Consider the following 23,395-nt stretch of genomic DNA (forward strand, 5'->3'; position numbering starts at 1 on the left):
GGAAAACGTACAGAAGTTTAACACAGTACTGTCCATGAATTGAGTTCGATATCAGTTTACATCACTTTTAACGATCAATTTATTTGTTTCGAAATGTCAAATGTGTTTTTTGTTTCTTTTAAAGGTCACATTAACAAAATCTAGAATAATTTCAACATAATTCCAATGAACTTTTGGTTCTAAGTCATCTTGAAAAGTAAGTTCACCCCCACAAAAAAATATATTCCATATTAAATGCCAAGTCTGTATTTTGCTAGTTCTCGTTGCTCCGGGATTGTTTTTCATCCACTAAAAATCTGCCCTTTCGAAAACAGTGAAGATTTTTGTAAAAGGTATATGACCTCGACGTGATTTGAACACGCAACCTTCTGATCTGGAGTCAGACGCGCTGCCGTTGCGCCACGAGGTCCGAGCTGTGCTTTACCCTCTTTCCTGTCGAATTTAAAGATCTCCCCTCAGGTTTACCAATATATTTTGACAACTCAAGTGTTATTTCATTCTTCAATTTCATTCCGAACGTATTAAACGATGTTTATGTGTATGTTTTTTTATTTCACAATAATTTGATATTACTGTTTTGCGCCATGTTGTGGAAAATATAAATATATTCACCGGAAATCGTCGCTAATATATTCCCCTCGTCATCGTTCTCCTCATTTAATCTCATCTTGTGCAGGAATTGTTGGAAGAGCAAGACAAAGACAGGAAAAATGTACAGCAAACAGAAATTGACCGGATATTGATCGCTGTCGTCTGTGACGTTGGATCACGTGATGAAGTGCATCTTTAATCATAACATTGAGCAAGTCAACGAAAGCGGTGTAAGGTTCGCGTCCATTTATTACAAAATCTAATCCTTGCTTTCACGGCTAAGTTGTTCATTTTTAATTCCATGTTCACAACAAATGGTTTCACATTATTTTATTGTCATCCACTCTGAAGGGAATCCCATAAACTAGTACCAACAACAACAACAACAACAATAACATCTTTTTAAATTGCACACGTCCGCATTCTGTCAGAACTCTTAGTTCCGTGTTGTTTCCATGAGGCTTCCCCGACTTCGGATCGATTGTAATGATTAATTGTTCGCACAATAACAAGACGAGCAGAAGCGAGCGCTGAATTTCGTTGAAGCGCCAAAACAGTGAGCGAGTGTCGCGTGCGGTCGCTGGGCACGTGACGTCGCCATGGCGGAACGGCCGTGGCTGTTGGACGGCTTGGACGAAGGTGCCGTGAGTAAGTGCAGACGTCGATGTCGATGTGTCAGGGATAAGGCGCTCATGGGCTGTGGTGAAGTTCGCACGGCGGGGTTCTGAAAGGCGGACATTTTCCTGTGGTGGTGTTTGAGAGAAAGTCAAAAGTGTCGCTTCAACTCCTTCAGAGTTTCATCGTCGTCCTGGTGTCGGGTTAACCTGACGGTTAAGGTGGCTGGCTCGAGATCTTCGGGTCCTGAGTCGGCAAAATGAGTCACAGATGACCGGTAACAAGGGCACTGCATCAGCGGCACGGCCGCGCTCCCAGAAAATGATGCAACCAGCAGCCACAGCTTGTATACGAACCAGCATCATCATGTGGGATATGAGGTAGTAGTATCCTGTTGTTCCCGGTCTGTTTAGGCAAAATTCCAGGTGGGAAGGTTCACAGATTGAGTCAGTCACGTGGAGTCACGTGGAGTCACAGAAGTCCTTTGCTGAAGTGCCGTGGCTGGTGAGGGAGGTACCAACACCCAGCCAAGTTACATGGTGACGATTTAAATCACAACATGTGACTATGAGGAAGAGAAGGTTGCGATGAGTGGTTAAAAATAAAAGTGTGTCCATGTTGTCTGTTGTCCACAGAGAGTCGTCACTGTGGGGAGGATGATACAACATACAGACAATCAAGAGGTGTGAGCGGAGGGGAGTCACAGCCAGAGGTACTCTAGGGGGTTTGGATGTGTAAGATCGGTCCTCGGGCATTGAGAAGTTGAGGTCTATTTATGTAAAGTGCAACTCCGCTGCTGGACAGGGTTGAGGCCTATTGGGGGAGATGATAGCTCGGGGGAGACACTATGGAGTCAGGGATGTCCTGTGGGAGGAAGGATTGTGTTAAACAGATGATGTCCGGTTTATCGGCAGAGATCCGTCAGGTTGGAGCGGCGATCTCGGATATTTGAGGTCCATGTTAGGAGGGGAGGGGCGGTTTAGGAGGGGGTGAGGCTCCATGTTAGGAGAGGGGTGGTGAGGCTTTGCATCGGCAGGGTGAGAAGGAGGCTCACGTCATGGTTCTGGTGAAGGTTTGAGTGGGTGGGGTGCAGGTGGGAAGGCTTAAGTGGTTAGGTTGAGGGGGAAGCATCAAGAGGGTGCGGTGATGAGTGATACAGAAAGGGGCACATGAGGCTTTGAGGGAGTGAGGAGGGCAGAATCAGAAAGAAGGGACATGAATTGGAGGGATGCTGATTCCAATTTCCCAAATTGGACAAATGGAGATAAAGATGATGGGATGGCAGGTAAGATTTTTTTGTTGAAGGAATGGAGAAACGTCATTCTTTACGTGCGGGAAGATGGTTGGTGGACCAAGCGCTTGGCTGACACAGTTTTGGAAAACAATTTTTGTGAAGAAAAGGAATAGGCGGTGGTGAAGAAGAACCTATGGGGTACCCCTAACAAATAACTAAGGAAAGTGAAGCAATTAATGTTTTTCAACGAGTTTTTTTTTTTTGATCATTTGTACATTTTGTTGTTGTCTGTTTACATGTATAGTTTTACTGCGTAGCCCATAGGGCAATGCCGTCTGGCACAGTGCTTGTCTGTCCGATGTCCGATGTATGTATGTATGTATGTATGTATGTATGTATGTATGTTTGTCCCTCTCAAACGTCCAATCAGTGCTGAGGATCTGCTTACATGACTGGGAAACAGTGTTTAGTAACCATTACAGTTGCATATTTTACTAATGGAAAATATAATAACCTTCTGTGGAACGTTTCGTGGTCCCAGCAGGTGTCGTAAGGTAGGTAGCAGGTTTCAAAAATTCCTCAATTCAATTTTGATTTTGAAATGCGATCGTCACGGACCTTGCTCCCGGATCCGGAAGTGAACAGATGACGGTACGCTGGTTTGATAACATCTCAATATAATCGTGATTTAACGTTATATATTCTATATACTAATACTACAGTATTAATTTGTGATTGGAATGATGAATTATGCTGTTTGGAATGAAAATATAGAGATATTGAGTTTAAAGCAGAATGAAGAAATGAGGTAAGGGTTTTTCGTCCATGACATTTGTGGATTCCCCATTTGTAGTTTTGCCATTAACTGGATATAGCAACATTCAAAGTGGGTACGTTTTTGTCCAAGTCCTTCACGAGCCTGCTGTCCATGCCTGACGTTCGACTGAAGGTGGCACAGGAATGTGGAATTTATTGTAACAAATTCAATACCTTACATTATTTGCTAACTGGTATCCCCACCCAGGTCATACTATCCTCTTCAACTAAAGTATCAAACAAGCCCGGTATGGCGTTGTTAGACTTTCGGTCTTGTTATTTTGATCTTGGCATTCGAGTCTTTGACTGTGCGTTTATTTTATCCTTTAAATTGATGAACTCGTATCTTAAAGAGTTCATAATTGAAATTAAACTTTTTTTATACCAAGTCAAGGTTTGTGCAAGAGCTAACACATAGAAATATAACGAAGAGAGGGGGAGAGAGAGGGAAGCACAACAACAGTAGAGAACAGGGACATTGGGAGATCTGTGGAAGGGACAGGGCTGGGGCGGGGTACACGGGATAAACAATATGGACACCACAGGGACTTTGGGGAAAGAAAACGGAATTTGAAGGAGGTGGAATTGGAGTGGATGTTAATATATCTGGGGTAGAAAATATCAAGGTTTTGGATGGGAGAAGATAATAGATGGTGGTGAACAGCTGTTTTGAAGACCTGGAGGGAGGAGTGGGATTGAAGAGATTGCGGGAGTTTGTTCCAGAGGTGGGGAAAAAAGAGGAATGTAAGGAGTGAAGGTGAGCAGAGAGTCTTGATTTTGGCAGTTTTAGTCTAGTAGGAAGACTAGGTCCCCCTGCACCCCCCGGAGATATACTTCTAATCAGTGTTTCTAGATTGGAAAAAATGTGTAGAAAATGACTAGCTATGGCCCCAAGCTGAAAAAATGTCCCACATACCATTTTTATGCAAATTACTGCTGCCATTATCAAAAAAACGATTTTTGACATATCTCAGCCAATATTGCAGATAATTGAAAAATGAAGGTGTCTAGACCCATGTTTTGAAGGGCATAGATCATGATAGAACTATTCATAACATGATTACATGTGTCTATGGTATACTAGTATGCTAATTAGTGCTTTATTTACAAAATAATCACAGTTTTACGAAATAATAGACTCATATTAAGGTCCGTCTACACAGACGTTAACACAAAGTTTTATTTTTCTAAATATTACAACTGTCAAAATAGTCCTAGCACTCAATGTGACCACTCTTCTCTTGCTTGTTTTAGATAAACATCATTAGCATTAGTGATTCTACACTGAGTCAGTCATCATCATTTTCATCGAAATCGTCAGAGTCAAACTCTTCTTCTCCTTCCTCTTCCTCCTCCTCTTCGTGCTCTCCTGTGTTCAGAAGATCCACCAGTGAGGTTGGTAGGATGGGACCACTGGACCACATTGGTTTCAACAGTCCTTCATCAGTCCTTATCCATCCTTGCTCCTCATAAGGTTTTGGCTTTTCGATGATAGGTTGATCGGCTCTTTTGTACAATGCTACGCGGTGGTTCACACGCTGGATGTGCGGCTTCAGGGCAGACTGGCATGGAGGAAGGCGAGCCAGATCAACCTTGGACTTGGATGTGAGGGTCTTGTCCTCTCCCACCATTTTTCGTAGCAGCTTGGCACGGACAATGTCCACTGATGACTCGCGACTCTGGCCGTACATCACACAGGTGAATTTTTCTAACTGCCTCTCCACCTCAGGGTTGGCATCCCAGTTGTCACCCAGTTCACCGAATGCCCTGTGAAACCTGGGATTCTTCTCCAGCTTTTTCAAGGGCCCGACTTTTCCCTTCCCTTTGAAGGCACTGGTGCAGTCTTCTCCGCTGAACACATAGTACCCCAGGAGAGTGGCACAGTAGTCCTCTCCCAGGGATTCTGCCAGCTCAGAGACGTTGACAAGTTGGCGATGCTTCCCTGACCCTGTATCCAGGTACACCGTCAGCTTGATGTTGTGGGCATGGTGGAGCAGGATCAGGAGGATGTCTGTGTCCGGTGTTCTGACTACAGCGTTCTTGTATCCGATCTGTGATCGGTTGGTGGATAGGCGTGCAGTAGTCGACTGTTGATTTGCTGGGTGGGGGAGAACCAGTTGCAGAGGTGAAACCCCCTAGCCCAGGCACAGGCTGCAGGCCACAGCTTCCGATGTATCTGATGAAGAGCCAGATGTAGTACTCTTGCATCGTAGTGGCATAGACTGTGTCATTCTCTGCTGGCGGTGTGAATGATGAGCCTTCAGGGAACTTCGGGCCAACGCGAGTAAAGTGCAAGGGTGGGAGAGTTTTTGGTGTGTCGACCTTCAGGCTACGCTGTTGTGACCTATTGATGGTAGGTAGCATTCGGTCCTTGCTGCTCTCGAACCCGGGCTTGACCTCCTGCACCATGATTCCTCCAGCACTGTTTACAATGTTGCTGCCGTGCACACTGGTAGTGGTTTTATTCAAGTTGTCCCACTCACAGTGGAATACAAGGTTGCCCTCTCCTGTCACAATTTGTGGTGTACGATAAGTTGAGACTTCATCCAGGACCTTGGCGAGAGCAGTTTCCAACTCCAAGGCGAAATCGTAGCTCTCAGAGTGTCCAAGCCTGTGTAGTATTGTGGTGAGCTGTTTGCTTCGGAACAGGTGCCTTACAGTCACACAGAGGAGAATGTGCTTTGGTAACTTCCATTTTCCATCTGACACTGCACGGCACAGATCTTGTCCAATGGAGAAGACCAGACGCTTCACCTTTTCTGTCTCGATGCCCTCCTTGCCAGTCATTAGCACGCTGAGAAAGCGGACAAGGTCTGGAGGTAGGATGTCTTCAGGATTGAGCTCCATGTCTTCAGCTGTTGGTGGCCATGGTTGGTCTTTACACTCTCTGAAAGCCTGTAGAATACCCTGGCGAAGTTGGAGGGCAACATTTTGGTTCTTGTTTGTGCTTCCGAGTGTGAATGCTCGTGCGAGAGCATTGGAAACTGTTATGTTTGAGCTGTGCACAAGCCAGAAAGAAATGACATCACATTTGTCATGATCAACCTTCGTGAAGTGGATATGCTCCTTGATTGGGTCATTCTGTAGGCGTTTCAGTAGTTTCTCTGACCGATAATTTGAGTTCTCATATCCATTCAGTTTCAGTTCCTCGACATAGAGCAAGCGCAAGGAAGAAAGCTGTAGAACTTTATTCTGCTGGATGACCTGGGTTTGAATGTGTTCCAGTACTGAGTTGAATGCCTTTTCATGGGCGGCTGACATGCAAGCCTGCTCCTTTGGTGCTTCGGCTCTGTGAATCGCACGCTCATAGTTGTAGAATGCTGTGCGGAAAGCTTTAAAACATGACGGATGGTGTTTGGCCTCACATGCAAAGAGGTCTTTGTTTTTCACCTTTCGATGGAGTCGATAGAGACCCATTTTCTCAGCCCGTGTTTCGATTTGCTCCCATGCATTTTCTTTGTTTTTAAAGGATGGGAAGGTTGTAGGCCTCTCAGTATTGCGATGAGCATCTTTGGTCTCAACTTTCTCACAAAATATACACTCTGGCGGGAAGATGGGTTCAGCAGAACCTCCTGGTTTACGAGGAGAGTGATGCCATGATGAGGTTGATGGCCCTGGTTCTGTATCATCTCCCAGACGATGAAAGTGGCGGACAAAGTGCTTATAACACTTGCTGTGATATCCTACTCTTTCTAGGTCATCAGGAAGAGTTGCCGGGATCTGATCACATACTGATTGCATACGACATGGGGAGTCATGCGGTTGGTTGAGACGTCTATCCCGGATCTTTTGAAGCAGTTGCAGTTTTTCTGAAGCAGATCCTTTAATTTTACGGAGGGGCGTGAAATCCCCATGATCAGACATGGATGGTACATGAAGGATGCATGTAGGAGGAGAGCTTTGGGCTGCAGGTTCTACACTCCGTTTTCTTTTGGGCATGCTTGCTGTCGATGTCTACCATCACTGTTAAATGACAAATAAGAAATCACGAATGATGTTAAAAGTGCCTGTGAAAGGAGGCTCTGAGTTTTCAGTGAGGTAACAGAGGTTCTGAGTCATGTTCTACACTAGGGTACTTTTTAGCTGACTAAACCATGTTTAGTGGCATCAAAAGTGCTAATAGCTAAAACATCTAAATTCTTCCACACTAACGTTAGCTATCTAGGCCAATGAAACATTGTGCTAAGTTACTGTAGCTAGCTCAGCTGTCGTGCCTCTTTCTGGTTCAATTCATATACAGAAGTCAACAGATATGTCTCATGTTTGGCATTAACAAAAGTTTAAGTTACACCGACATTAGGAACATACTGTACATAGATGAGGCTAGCTTTAACGTTAGCTAACATGGTGCTAGCTGGCTCAGCTGTTATTCTGCCTGTTTATGATTTCATGCAGAAACTGAAGTCAAGAGTGTGAGTAACATTATAGTTAGCATCTTACCTGGCTAGATTGGAGGATGAATACCAAGAACAACACACAGATGGAATGGAAGACTGAACTTTCAACTGAGGTATTCAATAACATCAACGTTACCAATTGATACGAGCGCGCGACATTACCAATTGATACGAGCGCGCGAGCGCGCATGTTACATGGATGGAAATGTAAAATGGCAGCTATAGCAGCACTAATTTGGATCTCTAGTCTGTCATTTCTGCACTGTGATTGGATAACATAAAAAAATATGTTTGGGAGTTAACAGCAGGAGTTGGTAGATTTTACGTGGGCTGGGTGAGAAACCTTTAAATAAGCAAGTGAAAATCTCTCGCAATACAAAGTCAATGGTGGGAAGAAAAGTTGAGTGGTACCAATGTTACTGCCAATGTCCCGCCCCTATGCAAGACTCAGGAGCATCTTGTTGACATTTAACCTTGAAAATACCTGGGTTTAGACCCCTTATGTACCATGTTAAGTTATCTGCAGTATTAACGTATCCTTATCATTTGTAAAACTGATTATTTTGTAATTACAGCATTAATATGCATACTAGTATACCATAGACACATGTAATCATGTTATGAATAGTTCTATCATGATCTATGCCCTTCAAAACATGGGTCTAGACACCTTCATTTTTCAATTATCTGCAATATTGGCTGAGATATGTCAAAAATCGTTTTTTTGATAATGGCAGCAGTAATTTGCATAAAAATGGTATGTGGGACATTTTTTCAGCTTGGGGCCATAGCTAGTCATTTTCTACACATTTTTTCCAATCTAGAAACACTGATTAGAAGTATATCTCCGGGGGGTGCAGGGGGACCTAGTCTTCCTACTAGACTATTTCACCAGAAGAGGGTTGCTGGCAGATCTTGTGTGTCCTGCAGGAATATGGTGTGAGAGACATCGTAAGAGTGTGAGATTTGTCAGGATTGAAAGACATGTTCCACTTGTTTGCCCAGTCTGTGATTTTGTCCAGGTCTGCAGAGAGTGAGGAGGCTGCAGACTGCCGATCTGAGGGATGAGGAATGGAGCGGCAGAGAGTTTCAAGAGAGTCAGAGAGATCATTGATGAAGACCAGAAAAAGCACAGGGCCCAGAACACTGCCTTGGGGAACTCCAGCCTGAACAGGAAGAGGAGATGAGAGAAACCCATTCAGGGCCACACGTTGACTACGACCAGAGAGGAAGTCCGCAAGCCATGCATGGAGGTTTCCAGGGATACCATAGGAGGAGAGTTTGGAGAGCAGGGTGTGGTGCGAGACTGTTTCGAACGCACGAGATATGTATCTTCAACTTCATTGGTTTTGTTGTGATTCAATGGCTAAAACTCTAAGGTATCTACTACTCAAGTTAACATTACTGCTTAGCTGGCTTTGGTGTACTGATAATTTAAACAGTTGAGTTGGCCCACGCGCCTGAACGGTGCAGCACGTTGTTGAGTGCCGAACACAGTTTAAAACCATGCTGGCCATGAAGAAAGATTTATCAATTTAACCCTCATCAGGGATACTCCAATAAAGCGCTGGGAATGTCGCAAGCAGATAGACGCTTTAATCTAACTGGCGGGATTCATTCAAGTAGGGCAGCTTTCTCTCTTTGGGAGTAATTGTTTAAGATATAAAGGACAGCCGGGAAGAGAAAACGGTCAGATCCTTGAGACAGTAGCTCCACAACCTTGGAGTTATGTATCCTATGTGTATACAAGCAGTAAAAACATACTTCTGTCTACTTTGTTCTGGAACACAAATCCTCCAAGGCTGATTTAAATGATCACTTCAAAATGTGTCCTCCAAGGCTGATTCTCCAAGTCCTCCAAGGACTGTGTCCTCCAAGGTGTCCTGTGTGTCCTCCAAGGCTGATTCCACAAAATCCTCCAAGGCTGATTTAAATGATCACTTCATCTTGCATATCCTTCACTTGAAGGCAACATGGGAATTTTTAGTGATTGTTGGAACGAACGTCCAGGCTGACCTGGTGAAGGTTTCTGATTGGCCAAAGTTATTTTCTGCACTTGTTGCAATGATAATGAAACCCAGGATATCATAGAGACATAGACGGATGATTGGGAAAAGGGAAGTTATGTGTTAGTTGTTGACTACATTTTGATCGGGATTTCAAGTAAATCGTATAACCGAAGCACTTGTGCATAGGATCATTAATTTTTTTCATCAATTTTTTTTTAAAAATTTAAATTGCCAGTCTGTCATGAAAACATGGTGGGTTAAAATCCCGGCGACCGGCACATTGCTATATCCGTGGGATCTTTAACGTCCACCAACTAATGCTAGCAGACAGGACACCCAACTTAACGTCAACCGACAGACTTCGTGTATTGTGATACGATTTCTTGCCTGTGAAAGCAGTTTATTTTCGGGTCGTGAATCAAATCCAGACTCGGCAGTTCGGAGGTAGGTCCATCTTGTTGGACTCATTGTAATAAGTGATGGTATAGATATCCCAGAAACCTAAGCTTATGATATGAGATGTTCCCATGTACTGTAATATATCTTGAATATCTATATATGTATAGATATCTTGAATTGCATTGGGACATCCTGCTCTCGCAGTAATGTGTTGACACTTGATGTCATTGGCCAATAAGTTCTCCCAGAGTGGATGTCCCCAGATGCAACCTGGTTTCCCCAGTTGCGGATATGCCACCGTTCTCTCTGTCGCAACAGGAAGCTCCTATCTAAGTAATATTGAGAGGCTGTGCTGCTAGTAAGTTAAAGTACGACGGAAAGATTGCCACCTTTGATGTATTGGTACAGGATTTTCCACCATTAGCAGTTTGTAGGTCAGAATCCCACTACATCTGACAAACTGACTGTCGCCGTCGTGCTCACTACGACGTCACCCAGCCACTAATCTTCTTCTATCTATATATATATAAAAGAAAGTTTTTGTTTGTTTGTTTGTTTGTCTGCACGCACTAATCTTCTGAACGGTGAAAGATAGGAGGAAACCTCTGAAACAAAAAATGTCGGGACGGACCCTGGGAAGGTTATAGTCTTGGTGACGAGGCCGGTCGAGGCCACCTCGGCCGGGCTGGGCCCATTTCGCAATTAAAAGCTGAGCTGAATTATAGTAGTCAATCTTCTATGGCCGCGAGTAAAAGCTGAATTATAGTAGTAGATTAATTCAAAAAGAACCCGGGCATCGCAGGATTTCAGCTAGTGAAGAGATTCAGCTAGTGGAATATATGTTTTGATATCGAGAATGTTCACCTAATACATGTTTCTTTTGAATTCTCCTCTGCAGAAATATTGGCAGAAGTGCAAGTGAAGAAGTACGGTCGCTTTCTTGACGAATACGTCTCGCAGCTCAACGGCGTAGAGGATGCGTTGGACTGCGCTGTTGGAGACTCATGGGATTTCACATTGGATCCCATCTCGCTACAGGTTAAAAAAAAAAAAGTGCTCATTGTTGCACAAGCTGTGCTTCTGTCCTTTGTTGTGGTCTTATTTTAAAGTGCAGCCTTATTGGTTTGATTATATGTAGGAGATGAAGTGCCCATCTAAGATGGGCAGTAAACACACTTAAGTACTGTTCTACTCAAGTTTGATTTATTTTTGAAAAGTCAGATTCCTTAATAATCATTCCTGTCTGCACGATAGACAGTGTCAGCAATTCAGACCTCTTGATTTACAATTGAGAACATACATTCAAGTATAAAAATGACATCCCTTAGTTCGTCTTTCGTTCCTCAGTGCCTCTCTTTCATTTACTTGGTTTCAAATTAAATTATTTTGTGTACACATATATCTTTACAATTTCATTCTAGCTTAAGTTTCCCCGAAAAAGTCATGTACACCCTGACCCCAACATTCACGGACCCTGCATATTCGCGGTTCATAACATGAGACCTGCTTCTACATTCGCGGCCCTGTGCTTTGTGTTTCCGCGGTTTTTCGTAGGCACAAAAAGCATATCTTCCACGTGCCACGCGCATGGCAGTTCTAAAAAAAAAAAAATCTTTCACCACCCATGCAAACAATTTGTCACCAGCTGTGTAAACCATTTACCATGAGGCGCATGCATAACTGTTCAAAAAGCATCTTCACGCACAAAGCAGCTGTATGTATGCAAGAAATATCCCTCACCACAATTCTCCACCACCGACATCCCCTGCAAACAATGGGCACACTACCCACCCATCCTCCATCTACCCACAACTCCCGCACGAGTACTTATGTACAGAATGCTCTGGGTTTAATTTATTCTTTTCATCCCACTGCCTTGACCTACTGTGATTCCTCACGCTCATAAACTTTTGCACACATCAAAGACTTGCTGGACGAAATCAAAGCTTCCACCTTCCAATCAAAGCTTTCAGTGCTTGCTGGCACAATCTATGACCACAGGTAGTCGAAGACTTCAGTGGTTTTCACGACACCACATAAGAGAGGCGGGCAATTGCTGGGTTGGCACGGAATGTGGGAGCGGAGGTCTTCGACCACATGGAGCCTAAGGAATTAGAAGATTTTATCGCCTCTCATGGTGAGGATTTGACTGAGGAGGAGTTGGAGGCCATCATTAAGGATTCTGAAGAGGAAGGGGACAGTGAAGAAGTGGCGAGGCCCAACTTGACTTTCAAATTTCTGGCTGAGGTGCTGCAGGATATGAGGTCAGTCTCTGACAGGTTACAATATGCTGACCCATCAATGGAGCGGTTCCTCCAGTTCAAGAGGGAGTTGGATGATGTTTTGCTGCCATACAAAGAGCTGCATAGAAACTTGCAGAAATTGAGGAAGCAGCTCGCGATCATCCATTGTTTTTTGTTTTCGCCTTGGCCCTCCACTTTAACACATTCAGCGCCCTCGCCTGCATCCCCTTCGGTGCACGACTCGTCAGCGACCTCACCTGTATCGTCTTCAGTGCCCTCACACACATTCCTTTTGGTGCATGACTCGTCAGCACCCTCACCTACATCTTCTTGAGAGGGGTTCATTGAGTTGGCTAGATTTTAAATCGTCATCAGCAGCATCATCATCATCATCGACATCATCGACATCATCAGCAGCAGTAGCATCATCATCATCAGCATCAGCACCAACATCAGCAGCATCATCATCATCACCATCAGCAGCAGCATCATCATCATCATTATCCTCATCAGCAGCAGCATCAGCAATGTCAGCATCATCATCATCATTGTCATCATCATTATCATCATTATTATCATCATCATTACCATCATCATTATCATCCGTATCATAATTCATCAGTATCATCAGTATAATAATTCATCATCGTCATCACTCAAAGTTACTTTGTACTCTAATGTACCATATCTTCAATAAAATTGAAAAGAATCCCGCTGTTGTTGTTCTTTTAGTAGTAAGCATTTTGAATGAAACGTTATTAATGTGCATTCGTGGTTGTAAAATTTATGAAATTTCCCTTATGAATCATGCGCCAGGAACCTTTCCCCATTTTATATGCCTCTGCCGACGAAGTCCCCGGAAGGAGGCATTATGTTTTCGGGTTGTGCGTCCTTCAGTCCGTGACAGGTTTTCATTACCGCGATAACTTGAGAATGGTTGAATGGATCTTGGTCAAACTTGGTGCAGGTATGTAAAATGTGGTAAAGATTAACTGATTCGATTTTGAGGTCACAAGGTTAAAGCTCAAAGGTCAGAGGTCATGTTGGGTTAAGATCATGTTACCACGATAACTTGTGAACCAGCAGCATCAGGATTGAAATGATGGGTTTTTGACCAAAGTTGGTACAAGTATGTATTATGATGCAAAGATGAACATATTTCATTTTGGGGGTCAAGAGGTCAAAGGTCAGAGTCTGTAATAGGTTTTTGCTACCCTGATAACTTAAGAACGGCTGAAGGGAACCAAGTCAAACATGGTACAAGTATGTATAATGATGTAAAGATAAACGGACTAGATTGTAGAGTCAAAGGTCAGAAGTCCCGTTAAGTAAAAATTCTGTTGCCGAGCTAACTTGTGAACCAGTGATGGGATTTTGACCAAACTTGGTATGAATATATATTTTGATGAAACGACAACCTGATTAGATTTCTGCATCAAAGGTCAGAGGTCATGTCAGGTAAAAATATGATACTTAAGAACAGCTGAAGGGATTTAAATCATACTTGGTACAAGCATGTATAATGATGTAATAATGTAGGCAGATGCATATTGGTCGATATCATGACGTCGAAGAGTGCCGCTTTAGTACCCATTGAAATGATGCGTCGACAATTGCGGTTCCAACATTCGCGGTATTTTTCTTGACCGTCGTACTTTACGTACCGTATCTTCAATAAAAATTGGAAGGGGTCCTGCTGTTTTTTTTACTTGTAAGCATTTTGAATGCAACTGTAATCATGTGCATTCGTTATTGTAAAATTTTAAAAATTTCCCTCATGATTCACGAACCACTAGGCTCCTATCCCCCTTTCTCCCACTGAAATAATGCTCTGACATTCGTGGATTCGACATTCACTGCACTTACCAGGAACGCATCCCCCGGGAATGTTGGGGTCCGGCTGTACTGATTTAATTTATGAAAAAATCAGTCCCTGGAGTTTCGGTTACATTCGTTCATTCATTCATACATTCATATATTCATACGTACATACATACATATGTAGCTCTATTATAGTATGATGATGATGATGATATTCCATGTTTCATCAGGACCATATGACCTGGCTTTTTTGTGCAATTTCTTTGTTTATTTATTAATAATTAACGAATTGAGTTGTTTATTTATTTCTCCATCATCCCTCTCCCCCCATTGGAAATAATAGCTTGATGAACTAGTAGATTTGTGGTTTTCATTTTGATTTGTTTTACCTTCTGTATTATGCTATTCTCTTGCAGTTCTTGCCATATGAACAGACGACTGTACTTGATATAATTAATACAGACAACAAGGTAATTCTCTGCCTACTGTTGAGTTTAAAAATAATAATAATAATTGTTTCTCCCTTAAATGTATTTGCAGTTTTTCCTTTTGGCTTTTCTACAATGCATGTGTTGCAGAATAACATGGCGATTTGTAGTAATTATAGTAAACCAAACTACAGGAGTGTTTTTATTTTATTTTTATTTTTGGAGATAAGGTTTGTGCTGACATGATGGCTCGTTTTGCAGGTTTTGAACAAAGTCATCACTGTATTTGCAGCCCTGTGTTGTGAAATGAACAAGCTGAAATGTGAGGTGAGAATCGCCAGCTCGAGTTTTCCTTTTTTGGGTTTCACCTAGAGCTAAATGGCAGGGCAAGTCGAGCCCCTATTTGACCCCCTTCCCCTTAACCCGTCCAGCTCATATCCTCCAATGGCCATTTTTCCTCCCGTCCCCTGCCTTTCAACAGCGCCATGTTATTTCCTGTCCTGGGAAAGCCTCATTTTTGCACAGACACAATTGATAGTGCCATACACATCAAAACACTGACACTGTACATCAGCGACAGCTTCCAACCAATCGGTTTAAGTCCGACTGTCATACATTATGAGGAGAAACTAACTAAAATCCATGCGTCCAATGACAAATCTTTATGGCAAACCATACGTTTTAAGTTTACAATTAACACAATGAAAGCTTGTATAGTTAAGGAAAATTACTTCATAAGTAAGGTAACCACTTACCCCCATTTCTTTGCCCCCTGCCCTTGATATATCTGGAAGTAACCCTATCTCTTAACCATTTGTTTGGATCTTACATTAAGTAGTTCTTTTTCTTTTTAGGCCGAAAAAAAGTTTTACAATGGACTCCTATTCTATGGAGAAGGAGGTATGTCACTTTCAAGTATTTATTATCACCTTTTATGCCGGAGTTTTTGAACTGGACTGGATTGGACTTTTTGTATTAATGTCTGTTTGTTTTCAAATGCTGTGCATGGCATTGTTTTGGTAATGTAGGATTTGTAACGAAGATATGGCTCTTTAAAAAAAATTTCATTGTACTTATTACAGTTGCGGAGTCAAGTTCTCAGGAAGGAGAAACATTGATCCAGATGGGCAGGATGATTGCGTTCTTTCAGGTGATCATTGTTACACCGTAAACATTTGGCAGGGAATAGAAATACACAATTTGTGCATCGGCGTCAACATTATGATGGTGCTACAGACATTAATGGGGTTAAGAAAAGTATTAGAGATCGCAGATACAGCCCTACTTGCCTTTATGGTTTGGTTGTAATTTTTATCCAAATCTTGCTGAAATTACAGGGGTATGAACAAGGCCCAAAAGTTTTGGAAACCGGAAAAGAAAACTGCACACAAAAACCTTGGCTCGTGGAATAGCAATAAATGCTCGATCAGGATTTAGAAGAAGCCTGGTTTCATTAACAGTAATTGGTGACAAATTTCAGATTAAAAAAAAAAAACTTTTGAGGTAAAATAATTGTCATGTTTATTTCACAACTAAAATGCTCAAAAAGGTGGTTGAAAAACCAGCCGTGGTCCTGTTCCTTGATCAATTCAAGAAATTATTGAAGTAAAGCCTTGGCAAGCGAACGTTCGCGTGAAGAATATTATTGTACGGTGAGATTCGTAAATTACTGAAAATCATGCTTCACAGAAAAGAACATAGCAGGTCTTTATGAATGATTGGAATCATATATCTGATGCTTGCCTACCACACATTGTCCCGTTAAGATAAACAGCATCCGACACTAATTTCTCGACAAAGGGAATTTTTTTTTTATCCTTGCAGAGAGATTTGGTTTAATAATAATAATAATAATGCATTTATTTTATATAGCGCTTTTCAGGAAGCCCAAAGACGCTTTGACAGAGTGCAAAACATAACGCATAGCAAAACATAAAGACAATTGCAAAAAAAAGAAGAATCAATAGGGAAATATTCAAAGCACAAAGGAGGGAGAAGGAGAGGAGATAGTCAGGGGTTAGATGCTGTGGGTTAAATGTTGAATGCAGTGTTGAACAGGTGGGTCTTGAGTGATGTTTTGAATGTGGTGAGTGAGGAGGAGTCTCTGATGGTGTGAGGTAGCGAGTTCCAGAGGGTGGGAGCAGCGATGGAGAAGGCCCTGTCCCCCCAGGATCTAAATTTGGTCCGGATGGGGGGGGTCAGGAGGTTGGTACCAGCAGAGCGGAGGTTGCGGGTGGGAGTGTGTCTGGAGAGGAGGTCAGCCAGGTAGGATGGGGCCAGGTTATGGAGGGCTTTGTAGGTCAAGAGGAGGATTTTGTACTGGATTCTCTGGGAGATGGGGAGCCAGTGAAGCTTGTAAAGGACGGGGGTGATGTGGTCACGGGTCCGGGAATGGGTGAGTAGACGGGCAGCGGAGTTCGGGGTTTGATTAAACTCTGCAATTCATTGTGATCAGAAGGATATTTGAGCCACCGTCTTAATAATGCAAAAAAGTTACGACAAAAGAGCCAGCGTTTCTTGATCCGAGATGGTTTTTTTTTGCTTCTAGTTTTGAATTATATCTTTTCATTTCAAATTGTGTACTTCGAAGTGAGCTTTGTTGGATGTTATTGTCCCCCGTCGCACCGCGGAGCGAAAGGGGGACTATGGTTTTCCCCTCCGTGCGTGTGTACGTAAGCGAAGGACCGAATTCTAATTTGGTGTGTGGGTGCAACCCACCTCAAAATCCAAGATGGCCGCCGCCATGTATGTCTGACGCCATGTATGTCTGAACCTTGTGAGCGAAATATCTTGAAAATAAGCGAAGTACTAACTTCTAATCTGGTGTGTGGGTGTATCTACGCATAAGGAAGAACGCTATTGAAAATTGGGTCGCCACGTCAAAATCCAAGATGGCCGCCTTGCGTCTTCCACTTTGTCAACTCGCATCACTTCACCGACGGGGGACCTAGGCGTAACGCTTGTTTTTTATTACTTCTGCCTCCATATTTTAAAGGTGGACACAGAGGTTATGTTTTCACCCCTGCGTGTTTGGCTGTGAGCAGGATATCTCAAAACGTTAAGGACGGATTCAGACCAAATTTTGTGGACATGTTGGGTGTGTGGCCAAGACTAATTGATTAGGTTTTGGAGAAGATCTGGATCATATAATTTCAAAAGTGATTATTCACCATTGAGAGATAGTGTCAAAAACGATGCATAGCATGGTATTTCAGAAAGTTGTGGACCAATTGAGATGAAACTTGGTGGATGAGCTGGGTCGGCGACAAGAGCAAAGCGATTCGATTTTGGTTCTGGTCTAAATCCAGATCAGTGGGATACAAAATTGGTAAACTGTTCATCCCGGTGGAGGTATGTGCTCTACCAAGTGGCCGTTCTAGTAATTTTTTAACAGGCTCCAACGCTTGTGCTGCAACACAAATCACACACACTTGAGAGAACACCAAACTTGACTTTCGCACAAACACAACCACTGAGATTGGTTGAAGTGACACCACTTCCCGGAGCACCCTGGGTACCAGCGACGTCATCTTTATGAGATCGCTTTTCTCTGCTCATTCAGCGGGGCAGTCAAGGAGGAATATCCTCTTCCCCATGGATGCCAGCCTATGGGTTTTTTTCCACGCTGTTTTTTTTTTTTAATGCTGAGCATCAAGCAAGGAAGCAGCACATATCATTTTGGAAGTCTTTGGTATGAGTCAACCAGGGTTTGAACCACTGACCTCCCAGACTCGGAGGGGATTCCTTAACCATTATGCCACTGAGTTTTCTTGCTATTTTGGAAGAAAATGTACATTTTAGTCATTGCGGTATGATGCACTAATATTCCATTGTTCAGTTTTAGCCAATTCTATTTTTTATCTTTATACTTCAGGAACTCTCTTGCTTTGTAGCCCGCTGTTATGAAGTAGTTGCCAACATGATCCATCAGCTTGCTTCCCTTTACACCAGCAACAAGTAAGGCTTTCTTCTTTGCATATTGCTGTTTTCTCGCCGATCATGACAATACACCTTCACACTCTATGTAACTCCATCGTGTGTGTGTGTGTGTGTGTGTGTGTGTGTGTGTGTGTGTGTGTGTGTGTGTGTGTGTGTGTGTGTGTGTGTGTGTGTGTGTGTGTGTGTGTGTGTGTGTGTGTGTGTGTGTGTGTGTTTGTTTTTACGTATACATTCTCTGTGGTTTTTGCTTCTTTTTGTTGCTTATCAGGGCTGCACCCAAGATTATAGATGTATCAGCTGTTCATTTACAGGTAACTGACTTGTGTAATTTTTTTTTTTTTGCTCCTTTATTTGATCCAACATACTCCCACAGTTTTTTCTTTTATATTCATTCTGAAATGTCATTGTGCTGTGCTCATTATTTTGCATTTGTTTCACATCAGACTGTATTTGAACATCTTGGTGACCTCCTCACTGTGCTTCTTACATTGGATGAGATCATCAAGCACCAAATTACTCTGAAAGAACATTGGACAATGTACAAAAGGTAATTTGGGGAGACTCTTTTTAAAGTGTTGGTTCGATGACATCGATATCAGGATCAAATCTTTAACTATTTTGGACATCACTTCCTTTTTGTATGCAGCATTGTAGCATCTATCCCAATCTAATAATATACAATATAAAATGGAGTTTTTTTTGTGTGTGTGTGTGTGTGTGTGTGTGTGTGTGTGTGTGTGTGTGTGTGTGTGTGTGTGTGTGTGTGTGTGTGTGTGTGTGTGTGTGTGTGTGTGTGTGTGTGTGTGTGTGTGTGTGTGTGTATTGTTATGTCGGTGGGTAGGGGCATATATAGATTTAGGTAGATCTGCATAGGTAGGTGCTCGACTGTCGTGATAGGGAATGTAGATGTAATAAGTTCTGTAGCCCGAATGTCGGATTAAGCTTGTATCTTCGTCCCTGCCTCGAGGGGGCGGGGCATGCTAATTAGTTCAGGGATTATGGGTAAAATTCCCTTGTGTGTCGTTCCCTCGGTGAGCATCCCAGTGTCCCTTATGGCAATACATCCCATAGACATTAGATAGGCCCATTAGCGCACCACACATTAAATATTTCCCTGCCGCCACAATGACTTTGGAAAAACCAACAAGCAATAGCCACGCCCAGGAGAACGTGTGATTGGTTGGGGTAAGAAGCTGGCCACTGATTGGAGGGTGAGAAAGGTAAAGGGGCGACACACTGATTGGCCACCGACCGTTGACACCTCGGCCAATCAGTGCGGAAGGCGCGAACATTCGGCCAATCAGTGCGGAATGCACAAAACGACTACTTAGATGCAGGTCGCTGGTTGGAGGACAAGCACCGGTGACGTCAGAAGGCGCGAAAGACCACAAAAAAAACGAGGCACTGGTTGGGAGAGAGAAAGGGCTGACGTCACAGGGCGAGTGACAAAACGACTCGCTCGCCGGCATTATGGCCTCTGCTCTTGGCTGTCTCTTCGCTGGCTGGCTGTTCGGTCTCTCTTCCTTGTGGTCTCTTCCCTCGCTTCTCTTCCCTTGGCCTCTTGCTCATGACTGTCCCTTCGCGCTGGGCTTTCCCTTGCTTCGGACCTGGTGGAGGAACGAGCAGTTCGAAAGATGGTGGAGAGAACTGTGCCGTCAATTCTCTCCCTTGTGTTGGTGTGCGAACGACGAACGACGAGCGAGCCTTGCATTGGAGCGCTGACTAGTTGTTGCCCCGAGGGCTGCTCCGCGCCAAGGATCGGGCAGTTCGCGCCCACCGGAGCTGCGTCGGACGACACGCTCGAACATCGACCCGACGCTGCACTGCCAGACAGATAAGCTCGCATTCAAAAATACACGACGGGACATTTATTTTATTCATTCTCCCTTTGTCTCGCATTTGAAATCTGTGTGGGGACGTCCAAATTTAGAATTAGTTCTTCCCTCACATTTCCTTTGTATCGGGTTCCATGTAATAAACCTGTTTATTTTTGTACATTTTACCCCCGTGTTCGTTTGAGTTGATTTCCTACAGGATCGGAGCTGCCAGTGAGATCGCTACAGGTAAGAGCTTTCGCTGCTTCTTCTTCTTCCTTCTTCATCCCGTGCTGCCTAGTCAAATCCGTCATTGAATAAACGCCTCCATTAGTTTGTTTGGCCATCCCACGGTATTAATCGAGGGCAATCGCGCGACAATATATATACAGTCGTGGCCAGAAATATTGGCACCCTTGCACTTTTTTCAAATAATGCACCATTTCTTCGAGCAAATTGTTGAAATTTTAAAAATATTTTGGTATCCACATATCTATTTCTATGGTTTGAAGTGGAACAAAACAAAAAAAGCTTGAATAATATTCAATCTTAGCTTATTCAACACTACACTTAGCCCTAAAATGGCTTCGGCAATATTATTGCCACCTTTTAGAAATTGTTAGAAATAATTGTTGTTGGAAATAATTAGACTTCAAGAAGGTGATTCTCCTTTACTTTGGAATTGAACTCACCTGTGGTGAGTTGCAGGTGCCTGCAGTATAAAAATCACTCATTCAACTAGTTTGAATTGAGAAAAGGAGTCTTTCTGCTGTTTTGTGTCACTGTGTGTACCGCAATGAGCATGGAGAAAAGAAAGAAAACCAGAGAATTGTCTGAGGAGGTCAGACACAAGATTGTAGCCAAGCATGGACAATCTCAAGGCTACAAGTCCATCTCCATAGACCTTGATGTTCCTGTGTCCACCATACGCAATGTTATCAGGAAGTTTGAGGCCCATGGCACTGTAGCCAACCTACCTGGATGTGGTCGCAAGAGAAAAGCTTGATTGAAGATTACAGTGAAGGATTGTTTGAATGGTGGAGAAAGCACCTCGATCAACTGCCAAACAGATTCAAGCTGCCCTTCAGACACAAGGTACGACAGTTTCAACTCGCACCATTCGTCGCCAACTCAATGAAAGGGGGTTCTATGGTAGGAGCCCGAGGAGGACCCCACTGCTGAGACAGACACATAAGAAAGCCCGATTGCAGTTTTCCAAAACACACCTGAACAAGCCAAAATCCTTCTGGGAGAAAGTCATGTGGACAGATGAGACCAAATTAGAGCTTTTTGGTAAAGCACATCATCTCTATGTTTACAGGAAACAAAATGAAGCCTTCAAAGAAAAGAACACTTTCCCTACAATCAAACATGGCTGTAGCCTCTGGCACTGGGTGCCTTAAATGTGTGTGTGGCATCATGAAATGAGGTTACCAAGGCATTTTGGAGCATAATGTTCAACCCAGTGTCAGAAAGCTGTGTCTCTGTCGAAGGTCATTGGTCTTGCAGCAGGACAATGACCCCAAACACACTTCAAAATGCACCCAGGAATGGTTCAAGACAAAATGCTGGACTGTTCTGAAGTAGCCAGCAATGAGTCCAGATCTAAATCCCATTGGACACCTGTGGGGAAATATGAAAACAGCAGCTGGGAGAAGGCACCCTTCAAATCTGAGATAACTGGAGCAGTTTGCACAAGAAGAGTGGGCCAAACTGCCAGTAGAGAGGTGTAGGAAGCTCATTCATGGCTATAGGAAGCGCTTGACTGCAGTTATTTTGTTCAAAGTCTGTGCTACTAAATATTGTCAAGGGTGTCAATAATTTTGTCAATGCCGTTAATTTTTATTTTCTGATTTAAAAGGATATATTAAGTTCTGAATCAAAAACAAAGGTTCTGTAATATTAACAGTGAAATAAAGAATTGTTGAGACCAAATGCTTTTGTGAATTTCAGCTTATTTCTAGAGAAAATTGTGAGTTATTTGAAAAAAGTGCAAGGGTGCTCATATTTTTTGCCATGACTGCATATAAAAAAATGTATTATAATATAATATATATGTGTATATATGTGTATGTATATATGTGTATGTATATATGTACATATATATATATATATATATATATATATATATATATATATATATATATATATATATATATATATATATATATGTGTATGTATATATATATATGTGTATGTATATATATATATGTGTATGTATATATATATGTGTATGTATATATATATATATGTGTATGTATATATATATGTGTATGTATATATATATATGTGTATGTATATATATGTGTATGTATATATATGTGTATGTATATATATATATGTGTATGTATATATATGTGTATGTATATATATATATGTGTATGTATATATATGTGTATGTATATATATGTGTATGTATATATATATATGTGTATATATATATATGTGTATGTATATATATATGTATGTATATATATGTGTATGTATATGTGTATATATATATATATATATATATATATATATATATATATATATATATATATATATATATATATATATATATATATATATATATATGTGTGTGTGTACAAACTGAACATATATGTACATATATGTTTGTATGTACAGTCATGCGTCGCTTAACGTTCTTGGAAAAGTGACGTTAACCGAATTGGACGTTGTCCGAACATCACATTGTGAACTTTGTATTTATACTTACGTGTATGTGGAATATTGCAGTGTACTTGTACTGTACAATATTGACTAAATTCACTTGATAACGTACACAACTACTGAAACAGAGGTTAAGAAGGCTAATAAAATACCATAATGTCTACATTGGGTAATATATTGTAGTAAAAAAAATACAGGTATAATATACATGCAGTAAAACAGGCACAGTACTGTAAAGTAAAATTAAACAGTACACTGTTCACTGATTGAGAGGTAGATGCAGTATCGTATCTTTGTTTTTCATTATCGTCGTGATCGTAGAGTGCGACATGCCGGAATCATGTGCGATAGCATTCACAGTTTTGCCGCCCTCACGCTGTCTTATTATTTTCTGCTTCTCCTCCAAATCAATGCTC

At 42.2% G+C, this 23,395-nt stretch overlaps 1 protein-coding gene and 1 non-coding gene across 2 annotated transcripts in view; one reads left to right on the forward strand and one right to left on the reverse strand.

Moving 5' to 3' along the window:
• Positions 1–337: 337 nt before the first annotated feature.
• Positions 338–409, reverse strand: TRNAW-CCA (transfer RNA tryptophan (anticodon CCA)). Its single transcript has one exon. It is a non-coding gene; the product is annotated as a tRNA-Trp (tRNA).
• Positions 410–957: 548 nt separating this feature from the next.
• The window catches only part of WASHC4 (WASH complex subunit 4), a 124,264-nt gene continuing 101,826 nt past the window's right edge, over positions 958–23,395 (forward strand). Inside the window, exons 1-9 of the mRNA XM_068131439.2 lie at positions 958–1,239; positions 10,960–11,099; positions 14,542–14,595; positions 14,815–14,880; positions 15,408–15,453; positions 15,636–15,703; positions 18,428–18,510; positions 18,761–18,803; positions 18,936–19,039. Of these exons, the coding sequence (XP_067987540.2) occupies positions 1,191–1,239; positions 10,960–11,099; positions 14,542–14,595; positions 14,815–14,880; positions 15,408–15,453; positions 15,636–15,703; positions 18,428–18,510; positions 18,761–18,803; positions 18,936–19,039 (653 nt within the window). The 5' untranslated portion in view covers positions 958–1,190. The remainder of the gene's footprint in view (positions 1,240–10,959; positions 11,100–14,541; positions 14,596–14,814; positions 14,881–15,407; positions 15,454–15,635; positions 15,704–18,427; positions 18,511–18,760; positions 18,804–18,935; positions 19,040–23,395) is intronic.

Source organism: Myxine glutinosa, chromosome 11 (genome assembly GCF_964187855.1).
Source record: "Myxine glutinosa chromosome 11, kmMyxGlut1.1, whole genome shotgun sequence".
NCBI lineage: Eukaryota > Metazoa > Chordata > Myxini > Myxiniformes > Myxinidae > Myxine > Myxine glutinosa.